Source organism: Antechinus flavipes, chromosome 2 (assembly GCF_016432865.1).
Source record: "Antechinus flavipes isolate AdamAnt ecotype Samford, QLD, Australia chromosome 2, AdamAnt_v2, whole genome shotgun sequence".
Taxonomy (NCBI): Eukaryota; Metazoa; Chordata; class Mammalia; order Dasyuromorphia; family Dasyuridae; genus Antechinus; species Antechinus flavipes.
The window spans coordinates 227517835-227540582 of record NC_067399.1 but is presented as its reverse complement, the minus strand read 5'-3'; the positions used below and the strand labels follow the sequence as shown (position 1 = coordinate 227540582).

The 22748-nt window shown below is 37.4% G+C and overlaps 1 protein-coding gene across 3 annotated transcripts in view; it reads right to left on the bottom strand.

The window, feature by feature from the left end:
* The window catches only part of ADCY3 (adenylate cyclase 3), a 113658-nt gene that overhangs the window by 66912 nt on the left and 23998 nt on the right, over window positions 1-22748 (bottom strand). For all 3 annotated transcript variants that reach the window (XM_051976371.1, XM_051976369.1, XM_051976370.1), the window contains exon 3: window positions 12980-13129. In XM_051976371.1, the coding sequence (XP_051832331.1) occupies window positions 12980-13129 (150 nt within the window). The remainder of the gene's footprint in view (window positions 1-12979; window positions 13130-22748) is intronic.

Genomic DNA, 22748 nt, shown 5'->3' with positions numbered 1-22748 from the left:
TGTGACCCTGGGCAAGTCATTTAACCCTGTTACCTCACTTTTCTCTTCTGTAAAATGAGCTGGAGAAGGAAATGCCAACTCACTCCATATCTTTGCCAAGAAAAGCCCAAAATGCAGTGGTGAAGAGTTGTATATGACTGAAACAATTGAACAACTACACAACACACACACATATAATTTGTAGGTATCTGTTTGACCGTTGTCTCCCTGCTAGTCTATGAAATCTTTGGAAGGAAATACTATTTCTTTGCCTTTCTTTAAGACAAAACTTAGCACAATTCCTAGCAGACTGATTGACTATGTGACCTTAAATTTCAGTCATTCACCTTCCTGGACCTCAGTTTCTTTATTTGTAAAATGAGGAAAGTGGAACAAAAGATCTCTTAGGTCCCTTCTAACTTTAAATCTATGTTTCTATGATCCTAAGATGAAGTGTGAAAGAATAAAAAGAAAAAGTACAGATAAAAGAATCCAAGAGATATGAAGAAGAATTTAAAGGCAGCTGAGTGATGAAGTGGGTGGAATACAGCCTAGAGTTTAGAAAATCTAAGTTCCAATTTCTCTCATACTAGTTGTATGTCTTTGGGAAAGGTATTCAATATATGTCTGTCTCAGTTGCCTCAACTGTGAAATGAGGACGATACTAATAATAATAACAACTCTCTTAGGGTTGCTATGAGGATCAAATGAAATGTTTGATAGGCATCAGGGAAAAAAGGAAAGTAATTTGAGAAAAGTGACAAAATGTCAGAAGTTAAAGTCCAGAGAGGAATCTTATAAACGTAAGAAAGTATTCCTTCATAAGTTTTTGCACACCAGAGGATACCCACTGGAGAGAGTCTAGGACTTTATTCATAGTTCAGCTCTTATTATTCATTCAATAAACACTTATTAAACATTTACTATGTGCCAGAAATTGTGCTAAGCACTGGGGTACAAAAAGGCAAGTGACAGTCCCTGTCCTCAAGGAACTTATATTCTAGTGGGAGAAACAACATGTAAACAAATATATAAAAAACAAACTACATACAGAATAAATAGGAAATATTTAAGAAGGAAAAAAACACTGGAAGTAAGCTGGGTTAGGAAAGGCTTCCTGTTAAAGTTAGGATTCTACTTGGAACTCAGAAGCAGTCAGGAGATCAGTAGATAGAGATGATTCCAGGCATGGGGGACAATCAGAGAAAATGCCCACAACTAAGAAAAGAAGTCTCTTGATCAAAGAACAGCCAGGAGCCAGTATCAAAGAGTATGTATTGGGGAGAAAGGTTCAAGAAGATTAGCTAGAAGGAGAGGTAAGTTTTGAATGCCAAACAGAGCATCCTTTAGACAACAGGAAGTTACTTGAGTTTACTGAGTAGGAGGGTAACATGCTCAAACATGCACTTTAGGAAAGTCACTTTAATGGCTGAATGGAGAATGGATCGGAGTGGGGAGTCTTGAGATAGGCAGACCCATCAATAGGTTATTGCAATGATTCAGGTGTGGGTGATGAGGGTCTATACCAGGATGAGGAGAGAAGAGAAAGTATTTGAAAGATGCTGCAAAGGTGAAATTGATAGACCTTAGTAACAATTTGGAAACAGGGAATGACAGATAGAGAAGAACCCGGAATGATTCTTAGGTTTCAAGAGGAACAGGCTGGGAGGATGGTCTTGCCCTCTACAAGTAATAGGGAAGGTAGGAGATGTGGAGAAACATAATGAATGGGTTCTGTTTGGGACATTTTGAGTTTAAAATGTATATTAAGATGGTCTGTTAAACCAAGATGTCTGAAAAGCAAGTGGAGATGTAAGATCAGAGGTCAGCTAAGAGACTGGGACAAGAAAAGTAGATTTGATGATTAACATAAAGATGATAATTCAATCCACAGGAGTTGATGAGATCACTAAGTGAAGTATTACGGAGAGAGAAGAGAAGAAAGATCAGCACAGAACCTTAAGGTTAGAAGACATGGTCTGGGAAGAGAATCAGTAGAGGAAACAGAAGAAGTGGCCAGAGATGTAGGTGGAAACCAAGCAAAAATGGTATTCCAAAAAAGCAGAGAGAAGAGAATATCAAGGAGAAAACAGAGATCCCCTGTGTCGAAGACCTCAGAGAAGTCAAGGAGAATGAGGATTGAGAAGTGGAAAAGCTTTTAGTGTTAAGTCAAACCTAATTAAACCTCTGAGGATTCACACTACAGAGAATTCATAAAAATTATAGCAAATGTTACAAAGCTTTTCCAAAAAACAAGTTACTCAACATTCAAGAATTCATAGTAAAGAAAAATACTAGCAATATCTAATTTAGTAGCATATGTGTTTGTTAAGTATGCTCTCTATATAAGATATAATCATGTGGTTTTGTATATTTCTTGATCCAATTTGAAACTTCTTCATTTCCTGAGGGAAGCCAATCATTTCCATTTATTCTAAATAAATAGTTCTGATGATTAAAAAAAAGTTTCAAAGTGCTTAGCACTTTTTTGACACATAGCAGGTGTTTAATAAATGTTTACTTCTTTCCATCATATATTTGTACATTAAAAAAATGAAATGCAGATCTTTATCTTTTTAAATTTCATTTTTATGATTTGAGTCCAGTCCTCTAGCCCCTTGGAGATAATTTTGAGATGTGACTTTTTCATTTTTCAGAACAGAGAGCAGCAGAAAGAGGCATGGGATTGAAGTGAGGGGACATGGATAAGATTTAAACGTGAATAATCCTGATTCTAACGCTTACCTTCTATCTACTATCCCATGACACCTCTCTAAAGTTTCTACCATCATGAAATTAATAAAAATAATCAGAATATTTCATTATTTTCAGGTTAAGTGATATCATCAGAGGAATATCAGCATTAAGAAGTTACTTAGAATGACAAAAAATGTCAAATCAAAAACCCAATTAGGACAACTGGTTTCAAGCTGTCAATTATTGCTAGAAAAGAGACCTGATTGTCACCTTGAACTGTTCCTTGAATAAGTCATCCAGATATGCTAGAAAGACCAAATAAACCAATACAGAGGACCTCAATGGCCATGTAGTCCAAATTTTACCAAATCAAGAAAATCTTCTACTATTCCCCCCAAAATGAGGGGAACCCACTATCAATGCACTGTTCAAACAATAACATCATTTGAAAGAGCAGGGCATCTTTAGCTTGGAGAAGAGAAGACTCATGGGAGATAGTATAGTTGTCCTCAAGTATCTGAAGGTTTGTCATGTTGAACAAGGATTAGATTTGTACTTGTCCTACAGGAGCAGTGGGAACTTTGCAAAATGTCCAATTTAGGCTACCAGGAAACTTCCTAACAAATGGAATTGTCCAAAAGAGGAATGGACTGCCTCAACAGGCAGTGGGACTCGCCCTAGTTGCTGATCTTCAAACAAAATTTATACTACCACTTGTTGGAAATGTTATACTAAGTATTCCTTTGTAGTAAAGGTCACACTATATGGTCCCTGAGATCTTTCCAAACTCTCAAATCCCATGATTATGGCTTGGGAGGAATGTTTTGTCCTACAATAAACTGGCTTAAAGCCACAAAAATAAAGGTTAGAGGCAGCCATGTATTTATTTAGATGGAGAAATATAAATAGTAGGATTCCACAGGGACCAGCTTTATTTTATATTTTTGCAAATAATCTAGAAGAAGGAATATGCTGTGAAATCTCTAAGATTACAGATCACACGAAAGATGGTCTCTTGAGGCTGGGTGAGTGAATAGGAGGCAGATCCATTTTAGACTTCTAAATATGCCCAAGTTACTTAACAACCGACACTTACCAAGCCTTTTAAGGTTTGGAAAGTAGTTAACAAGTATTACCTGGTTTGGGGCTTCACAACAACTCTATGGGGTAAGTACTCTTATTATTCCTATTTTAAAGAGGAAGCAGCTGAGGCTTAGAGAAATCTAGTGACTTTCCCAGTATCACAAAGCTAGTAAGAGTTTAAGATCACAACAACAAGATTATGTGATGATCAACTCTGATGCAGTTGGCTCTTTTCAACAATAAGGTGTTTCAGGCCAATTCCAATAGACTTGTGATGGAGAGAATCATCTGTATCCAGAAAGAGACTAAATGTAGATCACAACATAATATTTTTACTCTTTTGTTATCATTGTTTGCTTGGGTTTTTTTCTTCTCATTTTTTTTCCTTTTTGATCTTATTATATTTCCAGCATGATAAATGTGGAAATACGATTAGATGAATTGCACATATTTAATATATATTGGATTACTTGCTGTCTAGATGGTGGAGGTGGGGGAGGGAGGGATAGAGAAAAATTTGGAACACAAGATTTTGCAAGTGTGAATGTTAAAAACTATCTTTGCATGGATTTTGAAAAATAAAAGTCATTACTTTAAAAAATTAAAAATAAATAAATAAAATATTTAAAAAAAAAAAAGAGTTGAAGATGATTGTTGAAACTAAATTCTTCTGACTGTGAACCTAACAATATACTGGCCTGTCTCTCCTGACATAACAGAGTTCTCATTAAACATTTGTTGTTGAACTGATGTTCTGATGTTGAGCTGAGTTCCAAGGTGGGCAAGTAGGAGGTGATACATTTGAAGGAAAATCCTTTGTACCCTTAGGGATTCTGGAATTAAAAATGTCAATTGTGAGGGGCAGCTAGATGTGCAATGGCTAGAGCATCAGCCCTGAAATCAGGAGGACCCGATTTCAAATCCAGCTTCTTAGCCGTGTGACTCTGAATAAGTAATTTAGCCCCAATTGCTTCACCAAGAAAAAGAAAGGAAGGAAGGAACTATCAGTTGTGACCCAGAAAATGTGCTACAGAAAAGAGGGGACTAAACTCATCAGGAAGGGTAATTAGAGTAAAATACATGGTGAAATGAAGGGATTTGATACCTCCTATGGGACATTAGAAAAAGTACTTGATTTCTCTGGATCTGAGGGTTGGACAAGATGACGTGTAAGACTCCTTTCAGCTTTAAATCTATGAGCCTCAGAGGATATGAAAAACATTTTCTACTTAGTCAAAATTTTAATATGTTCTGTGTAGTTCTTGCCACACATAAGCAAAGATATATAAAGCCAAAGTAGGTCTTGAGAAAGGCAAACAAAATGTCGGAGGGAAAGGAGAATTGTCATATGAAAAATTTCTTTTAAACAGGCACTTTACACTGTAGATAAAGGTTAGAATGGTAGGAAAAATAAAATATGGTGGAATTAATAGGGGAAATGCAAAGTACTACATTTGGATTCATGAGGACAAGAAAGGCACTGCTTGAAAGTAATTATTAAATCTGTAATTTTCTCTCTACAGAGTAGCAAGAGTTTCACATAGCAGCCAAAAAAGTGAATTCAACCTTGGGTTGGATTAAGAGAAGCACAATGTTCACAAAAAAGGAAATGATAGGCCTATTGTTTTCTGTTCTTGGTCAGAAAACATCTGCATGACTGTGTTGGTTTTGGTGCCTTGTTTTAGGAAGGATGCAAAAACTGGAGAGCATCTAAAGGAAGATGACAGAGAGTGAAAATGTTAAAGAAGATGCATGCTATGCAAGGAAGAGTGAAAGAGCTGGGAATGTTTAATCTGGGGAAGAAAAGATTGAGGGAAAAGATGATTCTCTCCAAGTATTTGAAGATCAATCATGAAGAAAGATTAGACTTGGGTGGCTCTTTCCTCATTGCTCACCTGGCTACTCTACTTTGGGACTTCTCTGATTGACTTCTTTACCATACTGCAGGAAGCTCCTTATTGGGATAACTTCATCCTATGCTGCATTCCTCTGTCTCTCTGACTGGGGGAAAGGGAAAGGTGGGTGCATGATTCCAAACCTCCAGTTAAGCAGAAGAGCTCAGCTCAGACATCTCATTTCTCACTTGGCTGCAACTAGCCCACTACTTGGGTCTTTTCTACCAATTTCTTCACCAACTCCTCCAGTATATTGCTCTCCAACCCACACTTTCAATTTCTTTTTGTTTTGTCTCATCCCCTCATCCCCTTAGATTGTAAATTTCCCTCCCTCCTTCCCTCCCTCTCTCTTTCCTTCCCTCCCTCCCTCTTTCTTTCCCTCTCTCCCTTTTTCCTTCTCTCCCTTCCTCTCTTCTTCCCTCTCTTCCTCTCTCCTTCCTTTCTTTTCTCCCTCTCTCCCTTCCTCTCTTCCTTCCTTCCTTCCTTCCTTTCTTCTTTCCCTCCTTTCTCCCTCCCTCCCTCCTTCCCTTCCTTCCTTCTTTCCTTTCTTCCTTCCTTTCTTTCTTCTTTTCTTCTTTCCTTCTTTCCCTCCTTCTTTCCTTTTCTTTTTTTCCATCTCCAGCACTAGAATGGTGCCTGGAACTTAGAGGTACTTAATAAATGTTAATTGACTACTGTCTTGGTCCAGGTGGGCTAGATGGGTATTGGATAGAAATTATGGAGAAAATGATTCACACAATATTAGGAAAATCTACCTGATGATAAGAACTGAAAAAGAGTGGCACAGGCTGTTACAGGAAATGGTTAATTTTCACTCCCTGGAGGTCTTCAAGCAAATGTTGTATGAACAAACGTTTATTGGCATGATGTCAATTTTTTTCCTGAAGTAGAGGTTGAATTACACACCTTCTGGGGTCCATTCCAACTCTTGAGAATCTTGATTCTGGGGATGTAACCCAAATCCATAAAAACACATATGGGAGAACTGAGAACAGAAAATCGGTGACAGACATAGATTTGATCATCAAATTCTAGAGTGTGAAAACTGAGGCTACTTTGGCTTTGAAAAGGAGAGATTCAGGGTAAATAAAATTCTACTGAAGTCAATGCATAATTAGTTTATGGAATTTGTAGCTCAAGGTCTAGCATATTATGTAAATTTTCAAAAATAATTTTTAATAAAAATCATAGCTTTTGTAGTCCAAGTAGTCTAATACATGAGAGGCGCTTAAAAAAATGCTTGATGATCAACTGGTTGGTTAAAACATTTTTTTGAATAAAGTACCTATTAGGCATTTATTATGTGCTAAGAGTTCAACTAAGTGCTTAGGGGTATAAATACAAGCAAGCTAGACAGTCCCTGCCCTCAAGGAACTTATATTCTATTGGAAGAAAATATATAAAAGGGTGAGGCTATATAAGCAGAGGGGAGGAGAGAAAGACTGTTGGTGGCTGGGAAGCAACTTAGAAATTTAGTTGTGGACAAGATAAGGTGAAGCTGACTGATCATAGCTCCCAGAGCAGAGCATAAGCTTTCAGTGGCAATGATAGGGCAGGTGATGAGTGCAAGAATCATGGTTTGGAACAGGGAACGGATTGATTTGTGGTAAATCTCACATGCCCTTTCTCATCACCTCCCAGTGTTAGAAAAATACTGCTGTCTTAGAACACACTCTCTGGTCTTTCCCAGTGTAAAAATACACATGTTTCTGTGACACAAGAGAATCAATCTGTCCTGTTAAGAGCTGGTTCAACTACTCATTAACTGAGAATCAGTAAGTTCTTCTGCTATAAAAGAGTTAAATCTCTCTGCTTCTTCCTCTTCCCACTGGCTTCACCCAGATCTTAGTAGGATCAGTGAGAGCAGGCCCTTTCTAGAGAACTTCTATACGTGAAAAGTTCCCTAACAATAACAAGAGCTGGCCAAAAAGTACAATAGCCTGTCACTGAAAGTGGTTCATTTCCACCTCTGAAGGTCTTCAAGTAGATGCAAATACAAATAAACAAGTCAGTTCCTACCTTCATGAAACTTGTGTGTGTGTGTGTGTGTGTGTGTGTGTGTGTGTGTATTTATAACCTTGGGGTTATAGATTCCTCTAGAGAAAAATTCACAAACCCCTAATAGAACAGTGGACCTGTGATCTCTTTAAGGTAAACATTCCCTTCAGTGGTACAAAAGGCATCCTATCCATGACCATCCATTCATGGTAACTCTGATCCATACCCTACAATAAATGTGCCTTGGGTAGTCTATCCAAAATGTTAGGAGCCGACCTTATTTTCTCTGACCACTGTAAAAATACCAGTGAACTTAATGTCGCAACATATAGCTCTCCATTTTGTCATATGACCAGACAACGTCCTTTTTAATTCATACATTTTTCTGATTATGTCTCTTTTTCTAGTTTTTCAAAATTCTTATTTAATATATATCACAGCCTGGCCTCCCAAACCGCCCTACCCTATGTACCTTTCCAATGCTCCGTTGCTCTCTATGTAACATTTTTCTTTCCTTACAGATGCTGGTATCACAAGACTTCTTGCTATGTAAACTTTGACAAGCAAAAAATTGAGCCTTTATTTATAAGCAAAGTGAGGACCTCTAAAGAAGTTTTCTGATTTCCCATAGATGATCCAGCCTGCTTTGCCTGGAATCCAACTCAGCCTTCATTTTTATTCTCTGTCTTGGACATACCTACTGAAAGAAGAGTTCCGAAGATTTTGCACCAAAATATGTTTCATAATTAGATTAATTCATTTTCATGAAAATACAAAATGATATTTGAAACAGTTGAGGGGAAGAACAAAAAGTTGTCTGGTGAAAGAAAGAGAAATGAGGGCCACAAGCATTCTCATATATGAAGGATGGTAGAGGATGATAAGATTCTCTCCAACCAATGTGGACAAGTGAATTTACAGGCTGAAATTGTGATGAAGGGTATTTACCTTACATCAAGAGGGATTCCAGATAATTAGGATTTAATTATTTGAAAATCAGGAGAGATGTCTTTCTGTACTATCAGATTAAGATTCTCTAGGCTTGGAGCCTCTAAGGAGCAAGACTTTGAAGACATTCCTTCATGATCTGTGGCACTTATAAAACAAAACAATATCGATTCATACCAAAATCCTTTTCTTGTTTCAATATTATAACACTTTTTAATAGAAAAGCAGATTTATTGTTCTATGATTGTATTTATGAATTGTTTTAAGCATTTAATTTGTAGTTTTAAGATTTTAAGTGTGCTCTTTTATTTCTTGGATTTTTTTTCCCTTTAAACAGTGGGAATTTGCAAAATTATGCAAGAAACAACTAGATTCAGGAAACAACAAAATTTTATCAGTTACAAGTGAACAAATGAATTAAAAATTATCACGCACTGTGTGCTAAGCCAATAGTGATAAATATAGAAAGTAAGACAGTCTTTGTTCTTAAGGAGCTCATGTGCTATAATAATAATAATATAATAATAGAGGAGGTTTCAACTGTAAGTCAGATGGAAAAGTCCCCATGCTCTTTAGGGTACAGTGATGAGCAAAGCACATGGACTGCATGTTCTTTGATATTATTTCCACAACTAAATTTAGATCCATTTCTGGAATGTTGACAGCATTAAGGATTTGGGTGTCAAGAATTTTTTTTCAGGTTGCCAGTGGCTATGAGTGATCTGCAACCAGACTGTATCTCCATAAAAGTTGATTCCCCAGATGAGGGCTGTGGGAGTAGGGATGAGAATAAGGCTGATGGTCTAAGAGTGAGGAGAAACAAGACATCACTATTCCCAAAACCCTTTAATTCAGAATCCTGGACCACTTCCATCTGGGTCTAAGGGGAGGTGATAATTGAGGTGATTTGGCTTGCCTAGTATACACTGTCTCCTAATTTTTCTCTATTTTCTTCCTCCTTCCCTCCTCCCTTACTTTCCTCTTTCTTTCTTTTTCCTTCCTTCTTTCCTTCCTTCCTTCCTCCCTCCCTCTCTCTATCTCTTTCTTCCTTCCTCCTTCCTTCCTTCCTCCTTCTTTCCTTCTTCCTTCTCTTTTTCTATCCCTCTCTTCTTTCTGTCTCTGTCTCTCTCTCCCTTTTCCTCTTTCTTCTCTCTCCTCTTTTTTCCCCTCCTTTTTCTCTCCTATCACCTTTCCATCATCACCTTCCTCCCTCCCTCTCTCCCTCCTTTCTTTCTTTCCTCTTCTCTCTTCTTTTTTCTTCTCTTCTCTTTTCTTCTTTCTATCTCTATCTCTCCCTTTTCTCTCTTCTTTCTCTCATTCGTCCTCTCTCTCTCTCTCTCCTCTCCCCCTCTATCCTTCTTATCTCCCTCCTCCCTCTCCTTTCCTCTCTCTCCTGACTCTTCCCCCAAGCCCAGAGGATCTAATCATATCATCTAATACTGTCCCTCTGACTGAAGTGGTTATTGTAGATTAAACCAGTCAGGAAGCACTTAGCTTCTCCCAGTCCTTAAATTCAATGGCTAAACACCAAGACAGGCCAAAAGGAAAAGAAATGGGACACTTAGGAGAATGTCATAAGACTAACAACCGGCGCAGACAGACAAATTCAATTTCAGTTCAAGAGACATTTCAGCTTCCATTGAATGTAGAACACTGTTGGGCACAGGGCAAGGTACAATGTTTCAGTAAAGCAATCTCTGAACCCATAAAGGCCAGCATTTAGCTCAGTTGGGAATATGACATACTCCTCCCCTAAAAAAATCACAAAAAGTAATACATGAAAATTGTATTTGTTATGCAAATGGCACTTTGTTAGTGCCATATGATTTTTTTTTTCTGCCTGAGGCAATTGGGGTTAAGTGACTTGCCCAGGGTCACACAGTTAGGAAATATTAAGTGTCTGTGAATAGATTTGAACTCAGGTCTTCCTGATTTCAGGGCTGGTGCTCTATCCACTGCCCCACCTAGCTGCCCTGTGCTATGTGATATCTGACTTGGAAAAAAATAATTATCAACTGGGGGAGCCTTATATAGAAATGGCATTTGAGCTGGCCTTTAGCCAATGGGCAAGAGTTCAACATGGGAAAGGGAATTCCAGCCATAGGAAGCAATATGAACAAAGGCATGGAAGGGGGAATGCACCTCGAGGGTATGTGGAACAGTGAGTAGCCCAGTTGAGCTAATGCAGATAGTACATAGTGGACAGTGGGACAAAATGATGCTGGAAAAGTAAATTAGTCCCCCACTGAAGAATTTATTCTCCAGACAGCAGGGAGCCATTAAAAAGTTAGCACAAAAGAATGATACAATTTTCGAGCAAAAATTACAATCAGCTTTTGTTTTGAAGGTAGAAAGACTGTAGCTAACATTCAAATAGCAGTTTAAGATTTGCAAGGCATTTTACATATGTTATCTCATTTTGATACTCAAGAACTCTGTGAGGCAGGTGCTCCATTTTACAGATGAGGCACAGATATATTAAGTGACTTGCCCAGAGTCACACAACTAGTGTCTGAGGCAGAATTCAAATTCAGGTCTTCTTGATTCCAAGTCTCATATCTTCCCATGCACCACCTTGTTCCCTTAGCTAGATGGACTAGACGGAGACTTGTAAGACTCACTTGATATATTGGTTGGTTTTGTTAAACTGCTATTTTCCCTCTTTTTTTCCTTTGTTACAAGGGATAATGTAATATAATAAAATCATTTTTGTTCACTAGTCCAATAATCAGCCACAAATAACCAGGCCTCAGGCTTACAAATTATGCATTAGTCCCCTCCCAAGTCATTAGACAGATCTGGTAGAACTCTCAAAAGTTGACAAGCAAATGAGCCAACCCCATAATGGTCCTCAAAAAGCTTCCCCTTTCCTACCTTCGAGATATATTTTAGATTCCAGGTGGGAAGCATCCACTGATGCAATGCCCTTCACTCCATTGGCTAACATCCAATTGGTACTCCTCCCACAAGGGAGTTTGATCATTAGACCAAAACTTTGTCAGTCTGTTGACTGCAATAGCATTGGCCATGTGTTCCATTTTAATCATTACAAGGCAGCTTTTGTAGCTTTCCCTGCATTCTAATTCTGGCCAGTTACTGCTTTAATAAATGCTGTTACTCACATCAGGCCAGAGTAGCTACTTAGATCAGAAAGCCATGATCCTAAGGGATTTGTGAGTCCCTCATGCCTCTGAGATTCCCTGGTTTCTTTTCCCTTTCCTCCTTTCTTTCCACCTTCCACTACCATCATATGGCTGACTAAGGAAAGTCATGAAGAAGGATGTCTTGAATCAAATATATGTATGTGTAGATAGATAAATTATAAAGACATCAATAAGAATTTTTTTTGTTGGAGGGGAGAAAGTATGGATGCAAAGAATTAAAAAGCAAGCCATCTAATCAACACAAAGTGATGTAGTTCTAGGAGTGTGAAGGGAGAATAGGGAAAACTATGCTGGAAAACAAGGCTTGTAGATGATACAGACGACTCAAAACCAAAGAAAATAAGAAGAGGCTCATTGTTGTGAGCCCTGAGCAACAAGGCAAAGAAATAAAACTGACTCAACAGGAAATGCCTGGCTGCCAACATGGAACTCACTGGAGATTCAGTCATTTGAGCACAGACTGGTTAGGAAAAAAATCAATATCAAATTAGAAGAATGAAAATGAAGATAAAACACTGCATGTGTCTCCAGAAGCTCCAATCAGACCTATCTGAACCAACTGTGAATTTTGAAAAGTGGTAAATATGCAAAAGCAGACATTGACCATGACTCACTATTACTTGGAGAAGTTTAATTTTTCCAATGATCAATATAATAAGGAGGCCAAAAAAGCCCAAATGACCTCAGCAGCAAACATTCCATCTCCTGGACAAATGGATATTTAACAATGGTTTAGCTCAGAGATGTCAAACTCAAATGGAAATGGATCTTTGGATTGCATGTTGATTTGGAAAACCACACACCAACATCACCTATGTTATATTGTATTTTTATTTATATTATGTACTCTGGAGTTCTGTGGACAGTTTGCAGTTGCCAATTTGACCTCTTTGGTTTCGCACACAAGTTTATTTGTATAACACTGGAGTATCCTGTGAGAGCAGATTAAAAGTAGTAACTCAAGAAACAGTAAAAGGCAGTTGAGGGAAAAAGGAGGCATAGAGAACTTGGTATGAGATTCAGTGCTGCGGAAATATTCTGAGAACATTTGTAGACTAGCTGACCTATAATCATTCAGGCAAACTCTTATCCCCAAGAGCCCATTCAGGTTTCCCACCCTCCATTGATCTCAATCCACTCTCACTTTGTCCTAGGACTAAAGCTATCAAGTTCTGGAAAATGCTTAAATTGGTTTCCCCAAAGCATTTGCTGTACCTGCTGCTGGCTCTGCTCCTCCAAGTTGATCTTCACTTCAAGGGACTGGCGGGCTTCGAGGAAGGCCTTCCTATGCTTGCGGTCAGCCATGTAGTAGGACATAATGCCCACGATGATGGCGCACAGGTAGATGATAACATTAGCCAGGATCTGTGTACCGGGGAGAAGAGAAGAGTCAAGCATGAGGGGGAAGGAGGGGAAAGCAAAGGAGAAATGAAAGAAGTTGATGAGAGGATGTGGGATCTTCAGGTAGCTATGACACCCTGAATCCTAGAAATATCTCTGAACCTGATCTATAAATGGAATACAATAGAATCCTCCATTTCTTTCATCTCTGCCCCAGACTATTTCAAGAGCCTTTTAATTGCTATTTTTGCCTGCAATTCATTCTAATTGAATCCATTCTTAACAAAACTGTAAAAGAGATATTTCTAAAACATATCTGATTATGTCATTCTTTCCTTTTGCCTCTATTATTGAACAGAAATCCCTCTATTTGACATTTAAAGCTCTTCATAACCCAGCTCTGACCTAGCTTTTCAGGCTTATTATATTTTATTCCCTTATATGCACTCCATGGTCTGGCCAGACTGGAGGTTCTTCCCCGTTCATGGCATGCCAACTTTTCTCTCTGAGCCTCTCCTCATATTGTATCCTATGCCTGAAATAATAATAAGCTAGCATATGTATGGCACCCATTATGTGTCAGACACTATGCTAAGTGCTTTACAAATACCATCTCATTTGATCTTCACAGCAAATCTGCAAAGTAGGGGCTATTATTATTCCCTTTTTACTGTTGAGGAAAATGAGGCAAACAGAGGTAAAGTAGATTGCCAAAAATCCCATATCTATTAAGTGCCCAAAGCAGATCTGAATTCCGGTCTTCCTGACTTCAGACCTGATGTTGTGATATCTAACTACAATATACATCCTTACCTCTTCCTCATGGAATTTCTAGTTTGCATTAAAGCTCAGTTCAAATATCATCTTCTACATAAGATCTTTCTTGATTTTTACCATCTCCCCCCATCTTCTCTTCTCCCAACTAAATGAGCTTGTATTTACTTTGTGTGTACATATATTTACTTTGGGCAGCTGGGTAGGCAGTTGAAAGAGCTGTGGGCCAACAGTCAGATAGAGCTGAGTTCAAATTCAGTCTCAGACTCTTCCTAGCTTTGTGACCTTGGTTAAGTCACTTAGTCTTGTTTATCTTGGTTTCTTTATCTGTCAACAGGAAATGGAAACTCATTCTAGGATCATTGCCAAGAAAATCCCAAATGGGGTCATGAAGAGTTGAACATGACTAAAATGACTGAACAACAAATATTTACCATAGAGTGGGTCCCAAAAGTCCTAATTCATTTTCAAGATTTAACAATTTCAAAGTTATAAATGTTACAAACATTAAAAAACACTGAAAAGTCAATTATTTAAAATTTTAAAATATTGATCTCATTTTTATTAACATTAAATTCAATACAGCAATCATCGTGAGTATCATGTGCTCTAGTCGATTTTCAAAGTTTGCAAAAACTTTCATCAGCTGCTGCTGAATTCTTGAAAGGACTACTTTTGTTATCCTAATCTAAAGAGGGGTTGAAACAAAAATTAAAATTTTGTTATTTAAAATTCACAAAACCAAATAAGCCTAAAAGAAGCTTAAATGATTAAATCTTCAAATAATGTTTTTGCAAGTTTGTAGAATTTATATTTTTGAAGTTAATTAAACTTAAACTACACTAGAATATTCTGCATATAGTAAATGCTTAACTATGTCCCTGTTTCCCTCATAAATCAAAAGCTACTGAAAAACAGTGAGAATTTAGTTTTTGTTTTTGAGACAGTAGAGTGAAGAGGTAGTGTGACATAGTAAATCGTCTCCAGCCTCAGAGTCAAAAGACTTGCGTTCAAGTCTCATCTCTGCCATATAACTAAAAGCAATCCTGATCACTAAGTAAGTCCCAAAATTGTAAAAGAAAGGCTAATCTGCATTCCTAGAGGAAATATCCTCACTGGGAGTTCCTAGAGTTGTCAATGAACTCTTATGTCTGTGTGTGTGTGTGTGTGTGTGTGTGTGTGTGTGTGTGCGTGTGTGTGTGTAGTATTTAACTTCTACTTTAACATATTTAACATGTATTGGTCAACCTGCCATCTGGGGGACAGGGTGGGGGGGAAGGAGGAAAAAAGTTAGAGCAAAAGGATTTGCAACTGTCAATGCTGAAAAATTACCTATACATATATCTTGTAAATAAAAAGCTATAATTAAAAAAAAACTCTTATGTCTAGTAAAACACAACAAAACAAAAAATAAGTGAAAATTATCAGTGCCTGGCACATAGTAGGTGCTTAACAAATACTTGTTGATTAACTGAAATTTAAATTACTACAAAAAACCAATATACAGTAGTGGACTTGGAGTCAAAAGATCTGCCTTTTTCTAGCTCTCCAGTCTTACTTCCCCACCAGTTGAGTGGAGGGTAATAGTGACACTTCTGTCTTTCTGGGTTGTCGTAAGGATCAAACAACATTATGTACTGGTAGTGTTTTGGTCTCCCTGACTGAAGCCTTTTTCTGCTCTTGGCTGCCAAAGTGATCTTCCTCAAGAGCAAGGCTGTCCCTACTCAATGAACTCCAGTGGCTCTCAATATTGCCGCTAACAATAAGCCTCTAAAGCTTTTAAAGCCCTCATCACCAGGTCTATCTTTCCAGCTTTGCTGGACATTATTCCCCCTCTGACATTCACTTAATTTAGTCAGACAGATGTTTTCTCTGTTCCTTTTACCTGAAACTCCCATCTCTCATATCTAAGCCTTTGCACTGGTTATCACCCATGTACTCCTTCCTGAGAGAATCCTTCAAAACATAACTGAAGCATTACCTTCCACATGAAGCTTTACCGACCCCTGAAATGCCAGCGAATTTGTTCCCAAGCCACCTTATAGTCATTCTTTTTATACTTATTCAGTATGTACTTTGTATATGTATGTGTCCTAGGTACATCAGGATGCCCTTTGTATGTGTATTTCCAGTACCCAGGACAGTGCCTGGCCATACCTACGGCACCAAACCTATTCCCTTGACTTATGACAACTCAAAGGCAGAACCCCATGGGGCAAATTATCACTGTTTAGAAGTTGTTAAGCATTCCCCTTCTGTGGCACAGTAGCCAAGGCTCTGGACCTGGAGCTGGAGGACCTACTACCTCTGCAGTACTAGGGGCTGGAGCAGCTCTGTAGTTCAGGCTTCTGAGAAGGACCAAGGTGATGCTATAGTGGATTCTATAAGGCCCTGGTGCCTTTGGATGCTTATGAGATGGATCAGGATCCCCTAGTAAAAGCTTCCTGCGTCATCAGGTTGGCCTGTGAATGTAGTTTCATGGGCACATCCCTTAAGTAAGGAGGAAGGGAAAACCATGGGCATATAGCCTTAGGGGAGAAAATTCAGGCAAGGAAAAAAAATCACTGCAATAGTATTTTGCCCTCAGCTATTTAGTGGTGCTAGAAGAAAGCAAAAAACTGAAAATTTAGGTTTGAAAGCAACACAACCCAGTGGTCTCAAATTCATATGCCACATTTGGTTCATTCGGTAGCAGTCAGAGGGTCTCTACCTCTCCACTGCTCAGTAGAATGGAAAGAGTCCTGGCCAGGAAATTAATAAACTGAGATAGGAGTCTCAGCCCTGCCACTAACTCATTGTGGGAGCTTGGGCAAATCCCCCTGTCTCTCCTGCCTCCATTTCCTCACTAAAAAAGATATGTGACAGATATAATAGGGAACCACTGAAAAGTTTTAATAAGGGTGGGTTTGATCTGTGCTTTAGAAACATTCTGTGAAGATTATATGATGATCAATTCCAATGGACGTGGCTCTTTTCAACAATGAGGTGATTCAGGCCGGTTCTAACAGTCTTGAGATGGAGAAGCCATCTACACCCAGAAAGAGTCCTGTAGGCACTGAATGTGGATCACAACATAGTATTTTCACCTTTTTTTTTTTGCTGTTGTTTGCTTGTTTTTTGTTTTCTTTCTCATTTTTTTTCCTTTTTCATCTGATTTGTTCTTGTGCAGCATGATAAATGTGAAAATATGTATAGAAGAATTATACATGTTTAATGTATATTGGATTACTTGCTGTCTAGGAGAGGGGGAAAGGAGGGAAAAAAAGTTTGGAACACAAGGTTTACAAGGGTGAATGTTGAAGACTATTTTTGCATGCATTTTGAAAATAAAAAGCTATTGTTTTAAAAAAGGTTTGGCAGCGAAATGGAGGAAAAATTAGAGAGGGGAAGGGCTAGAAAGAAGGAAACTAATTAGGAGGTTATTGTAATAGTTCAAGTGATGAGTGATTTGTTCTCAACTACAATGGCAATATGAATATAAGAAGGAGATAGTCTGAAGAGGGAGAATCAGCAAGATTTAGCATCTAATTAGATATGAATGAAGGGACTGAAGAATAAGGAAGGCCAAGGATGACTCTGATTAGTGATCCTGGGTGAAAAGATGCTGTATTTCCAAACAAAAATAGAAAATTTTGAAGAAGAGATGTTTTTAGAGTAAAAGAGTTATATTTTAGGCAAGTCAAATTTGAGGAATCAATAAGATGCCCACATATTTAGCTAACTATTGGAGATAAAAAACAGGATAACGAGAGTGATTGAGGCTGGGTTTTATAGTTTAGAAATCCTATATGTAGAAATGTTAATTGAATGGATGGGAGTACAGCACATACTTGGCTCCAGGCCAGAAGTCTCTGGACCAGGCGATTCTGATTCTGGCTATTAATCTAAAATGGGCAGCTCTAATCTGATGTGGGTGATTCTAAACAGGGTGTCTCTGGTCTTATCCTACAGGGTAACATAGTAGCTGGAATTTTTCCAGATGTGGATAACTTACCCACAAATGCAAACCTACTGCCCTTTCAATTACACTTTCCCTATTCTCTTTTAATGTCTTGAGATTTGAGAAATCAAATAACTAATGTTCAAATTACTGGTACATTAGGATATGCTCATATAGGATTTTTAAGTTCAAAGTAACTCTAAGATCATTTATTCCAACCTTACTAAAAGCTTTAGTTTGCTTGTTTTGTGGCAGTTCTCTCAATTCAATTAAACAAACATTCATTAAAGGCTGCCTACACTCAAGGCTCTATGCTGTTGCCGAGGAATCTCTTTTCCTTATTGCTTGCTTTTAAGTCTAAGTGGCTAAAGCTTGAGAATAAAACAAAGAAAAACAAGGAGAGATACATACTTAACTAAGAATATAGAGCTAAATTTTTATTTACCACTTGGTTCAATGGATTATGGATCTCAAAGCCATTAGATGTTGAAAATTGGTCTTCTCACAGCCTCCAGAATATATTATTCATCCCTTTATCTCTTTGTTCAGTCTTTATGTAATCACAGTAACAGGATTTATGCAAAGATTTGAAATCTAGGACCTTAGAACTGAATAATAATAGCTGATTGATGATAGCATTTATTAAAATTTTACTTGTCAGGTCTAAAGATAAGGGGAAAGTTTATGAACAAAGAATAGACAGAGAAAAATCAAAGGAAATATAATGAATAATTTGATTACATGAAATTAAAAAGAGATTGCACAAACAAAACCACATGTAGCCAAAATTAGAAGGAAAGCAAGAAAGGGGGAAAGAATTTTTACAAGTTTCTCTCATAAAGACCTAGTTCCTCAAATAGGAAGGGAACTAAGTCAATTTTATAAAATTAGAAACTAATTGACATATGGTCAGAATCAATAAACGGTCTTCTTCAGAAGAAGAAATCAAAAGTACCTCTAGTCATATGGGGAAAATGCTCTAAAGCCCTAATGATTAGAAATAAATGCAAATTAAAACAACTCTGAAGTACCAACTCATACTACCTCATACCTATCAGAGTAGCCAACATGACAGAAAAGGAAAATGACAAATGCTGAAGGGAATGTTGAAAAGCAGGGATACTGGGGCAGCTAGGTGGCACAGTGGATAGAACACCAGCCCTGAAGTCAGGAGGACCTGAGTTCAAATTTGACTCAGACACTTAACACTTCCTAGCTGTGTGACCCTGGGCAAGTCACTTAATCCCAACTGCCTCAGGAAAGAAAAAAAAAGAAAAAAGAAAGAAAGAAAGAGAGAAAAAGAGAAAGAAAAAAGAAAGAAAGAAAGAAAGAAAGAAAGAAAGAAAGAGAAAGAAAGAAAGAAAGAGAGAAAGAAAGAGAAGAGAGAAAGAAAGAGAGAGAGAGAAAGAAAGAGAGAGAGAAAGAAAGAAAGAAGGAAGGAAAGAGAGAGAGAAAGAAGAGAGAAAGAGAGAGAGAGAGAAAGAAGAGAGAGAAAAGAGAGAAAGAGAGAAAGAAAGAAAGAAAGAAAGAAAGAAAGAAAGAAAGAAAGAAAGAAAGAAAGAAAGAAAGAAAGAAAGAAAGAAAAGTAGGGATACTAATGCCCTGTTGATTGAGTTGTGAACTGGTCTCACCATTCTGGAAACAATTTGGAACTCTCCTCAAAGAATTATAAAACTGTGCATACCCTTTAGTCCAACAATGCCACCACTAGGTCTGTATTCCAAAGAGATCAAAGGAAAAGGAAAAAAACTTAATATATACAAAAATATTTAAAGCAGCTTTTTCTACACACAAAAAAGCTATGATCAATTGTGAAAAACTTAGCTACTCTGAGCAGAACAATGACCCAAAGGACTTAATTGTTCTTTGTCTTAATTATTTTGGTTGTTAATGTTCTCTTTTCAAAATAGGGGAAGCAGAGGGAATAAGGATATATAAGATGGACCAAGCACTGTGCTAAGACTTTATAATTATTTCCTCATTTAATCCTCACAACAACCCTGGGAGATAGGTACTGCTATGATCCCCATTTTACAGATAAAGGAACTAGGAAGGGTTGGGTGATTTGACCAAGTATACACAGCTAATAAAGGATAAAGACTAGATTTAAATTACTTTATATTTTCATATCTATGTGTGAGACATGGAATAATAAGAGCATAAAGCACTAAACTTAGAGTTGAGATTCAAATCTAGCCACAAACACTTACTATGACACTAGTTCAGTCATCTTAATTTCTCTATATTCAGTTTTTCCATTAGCAAAATGGGAGAGGGGGAAGAGGGCAGATCATAAGACGTGGATTTGAAAGATACCAACTGTATCATTTTACAGATGAGGAAAATGAGGTCCAGCTCTCTTTTGCTTTACTACTCTAAATCTTTATGTGTTCATAAAGTATTCATTTGGGTTCCATCTTGAGAATTTACTGGTTACCTGATATGAAATTTTTTAATAATCCAAATAATTTTGGCCACAATAATTATATGGTATTGTTATGGATGAGATATATCCATTCTTAAATTCATAAACAAAAAATTCCATGAAAAATATTTCCTTATTTCTCAAGGAATCATAGTCATTACTTTTAAGTTTAAAAAGATTAAAAAATTATTTTTCTTGCAGTCTGATATAATAGAGGACAAGCTTTGGTGATGGGGAGACCTGAGTTCAAATCCTATCTCTGCCACATATTAGCTGTGTGACCCTGAACAAGTCATTTAACTCAGGTTTCCATCACTTTTCTCCTTTGTTAAAAAAAGAAAAAAAGAAGAAGAAGAAGAAGAGGAAGAGGAAGAAAAATAGCACTTTCATCTCAGGGTTATTGTGAAGACCAGATGGGATAAAGTATGTGAGATTTTTTGCAAATTGTAAAGCACTCTATAAATGTTAGCCAAGATGATGATGAGCATGTTACTAGGGAATTGCTAATATGTCCCAAATGAGTGTCCACTTCAGGGATTTGGTAAATTCATAGGTTCATACAAAAAAGTGCAACTATTAGCCTCCATCACTTTTAAAGAAACAAAATCCAAGAATCTTGTTTTGAACAGGACTAAAATCTCTGGTTCAATTTCCCAGTCAATTCAGGAATCCCTTCTCCAACATCTTTGATGTTTAAGGTTTGGAAATTACTTTATATAAATTCATATTTGAGCCTCAAAACAAACTAGTGAGACAGGCACTGATCACATTACTACCCCCCATTTTTCAGACCAAAAATTGAGAATCAGAAATATCAAATGACTTGTTTATGTGTCTATTACTAGACACATGGCTAGTAAGTGTCAGAGGCAGAAGTCTTCCCAACTTAATTCCAGCATGTGATCCACTCTGTCACAGTGGCACTCAAGTGATGCTCCAGTCTATCCCTGAACAAAAATAATGTTTTCTAAGTTTGTCTCAATTCTGAACTGTTATTAAACCTTGTGTAAAAAACTGACTCTTTTTGTGTAACTCCAGGGATAGTTAGATGGCTCAGTAGATAGAGAATTAGACCAGGTTATCAGGAGGACCTGAGTTCAAATCCAGCCTCAGACACTTAATAACTATATGACTCGGGGCAAATCCCTTAGCCCTGTTTGCCTCAGTTTCCTAATCTGTAAAATGAGCTGGGGAAGGAAATGGCAAACCACTTCAGTATTTCTGCCAAGAAATGGCTCCTAGTGGAAGCTACAGAAAAATGATTTCTACTCAACCTAAGGAACAATTAGAGCTAACTAAAAGTGGAATGGGCTGCCTAATGAAGTAATGAGCTCCCCATTCTTGAACATATCAAAGAGGTTAAATGACCTGTCAGGAATTTTGCTATGAGGATCCCTGTGTTGTGTGGGAGATTGTCTAAATTCTTAGGTACTTATTATGCCAAAGATCTTGAGTAGTTTGAAACACTGCTTATCATAAAAATGATTTCCAGATCCCTTCCAACTTTAAATTCTATAATTGTAGTCATTCTCCAATTGATAAATGGTCAAAAGATATGAACAGATAATTTTCAAATGACAAAATCATCTATAGTTATATAAAAATGCTCCAAATCACTACTGACTAGAGAAATGCAAATTAAAACAACTCTGAGGTGCCACCTCACACCTCTCAGATTGAGGAAAAAGTAAACGTAAATGTCAGAGGGGATGTGGGAAAACTAGGACACTAATACATTGTTGGTGGAACTGTGAATGGGTCCAACTATTCTGGAGAGCAATTTGGAACTATGCCCAAAGGGCTATAAAACTATACATACCCTTTGACCCAGCTGTGCCATTACTGGGACCATATCCCAAGGAAATTATAAAGGAGGGGAAAGGACCCACATGTGCAAAAATGTTTATAGCAGCTCTTTTTGTGGTAACAAAGAATCGGAAAATGAGTAGATACCCATCAATTGGGGAATGGCTGAACAAGTGATGGTATATAAAAATAATAGATTATTACTGTTCTACAAAAAATGATGAACAAGCTGATTTTAGAAAGCCCTGGAAAGAAGCCAGCAGAACCAGGAATACATTGCACACAATCACAGCAAGAATGTGTAACAATCAACTATGAAAAATTTGGTTCTTCTCAGTGGTTCAGTGATCCAAAGCAATCCCAATAGACATTGGACAGAAAATGCCATCTGTATTCAGAAAAAGAACTAAGGAGACTGAATATAAATCAACCCATGCTATGTTCACTTCTTTTTTCTGTTTTTTTTAATCTCCCAAGATTTTCCTCTTTTGCTCTGATTTTTCTCTCCCAACATAATTCATAAAATGATGTGTATTAAAAATAAACTTATTACAATAAAAAACACACACAAATAAATTCTATAATTGCAGAGCTATTAGTTGATAAAATATTGGACTCTTTTTCCCTGGTGATTTTTTAAAAATGGAATAGATGCCCATCAGGGATAGCTTAATAGCAGTTTTGCCTAGAGACAGAGG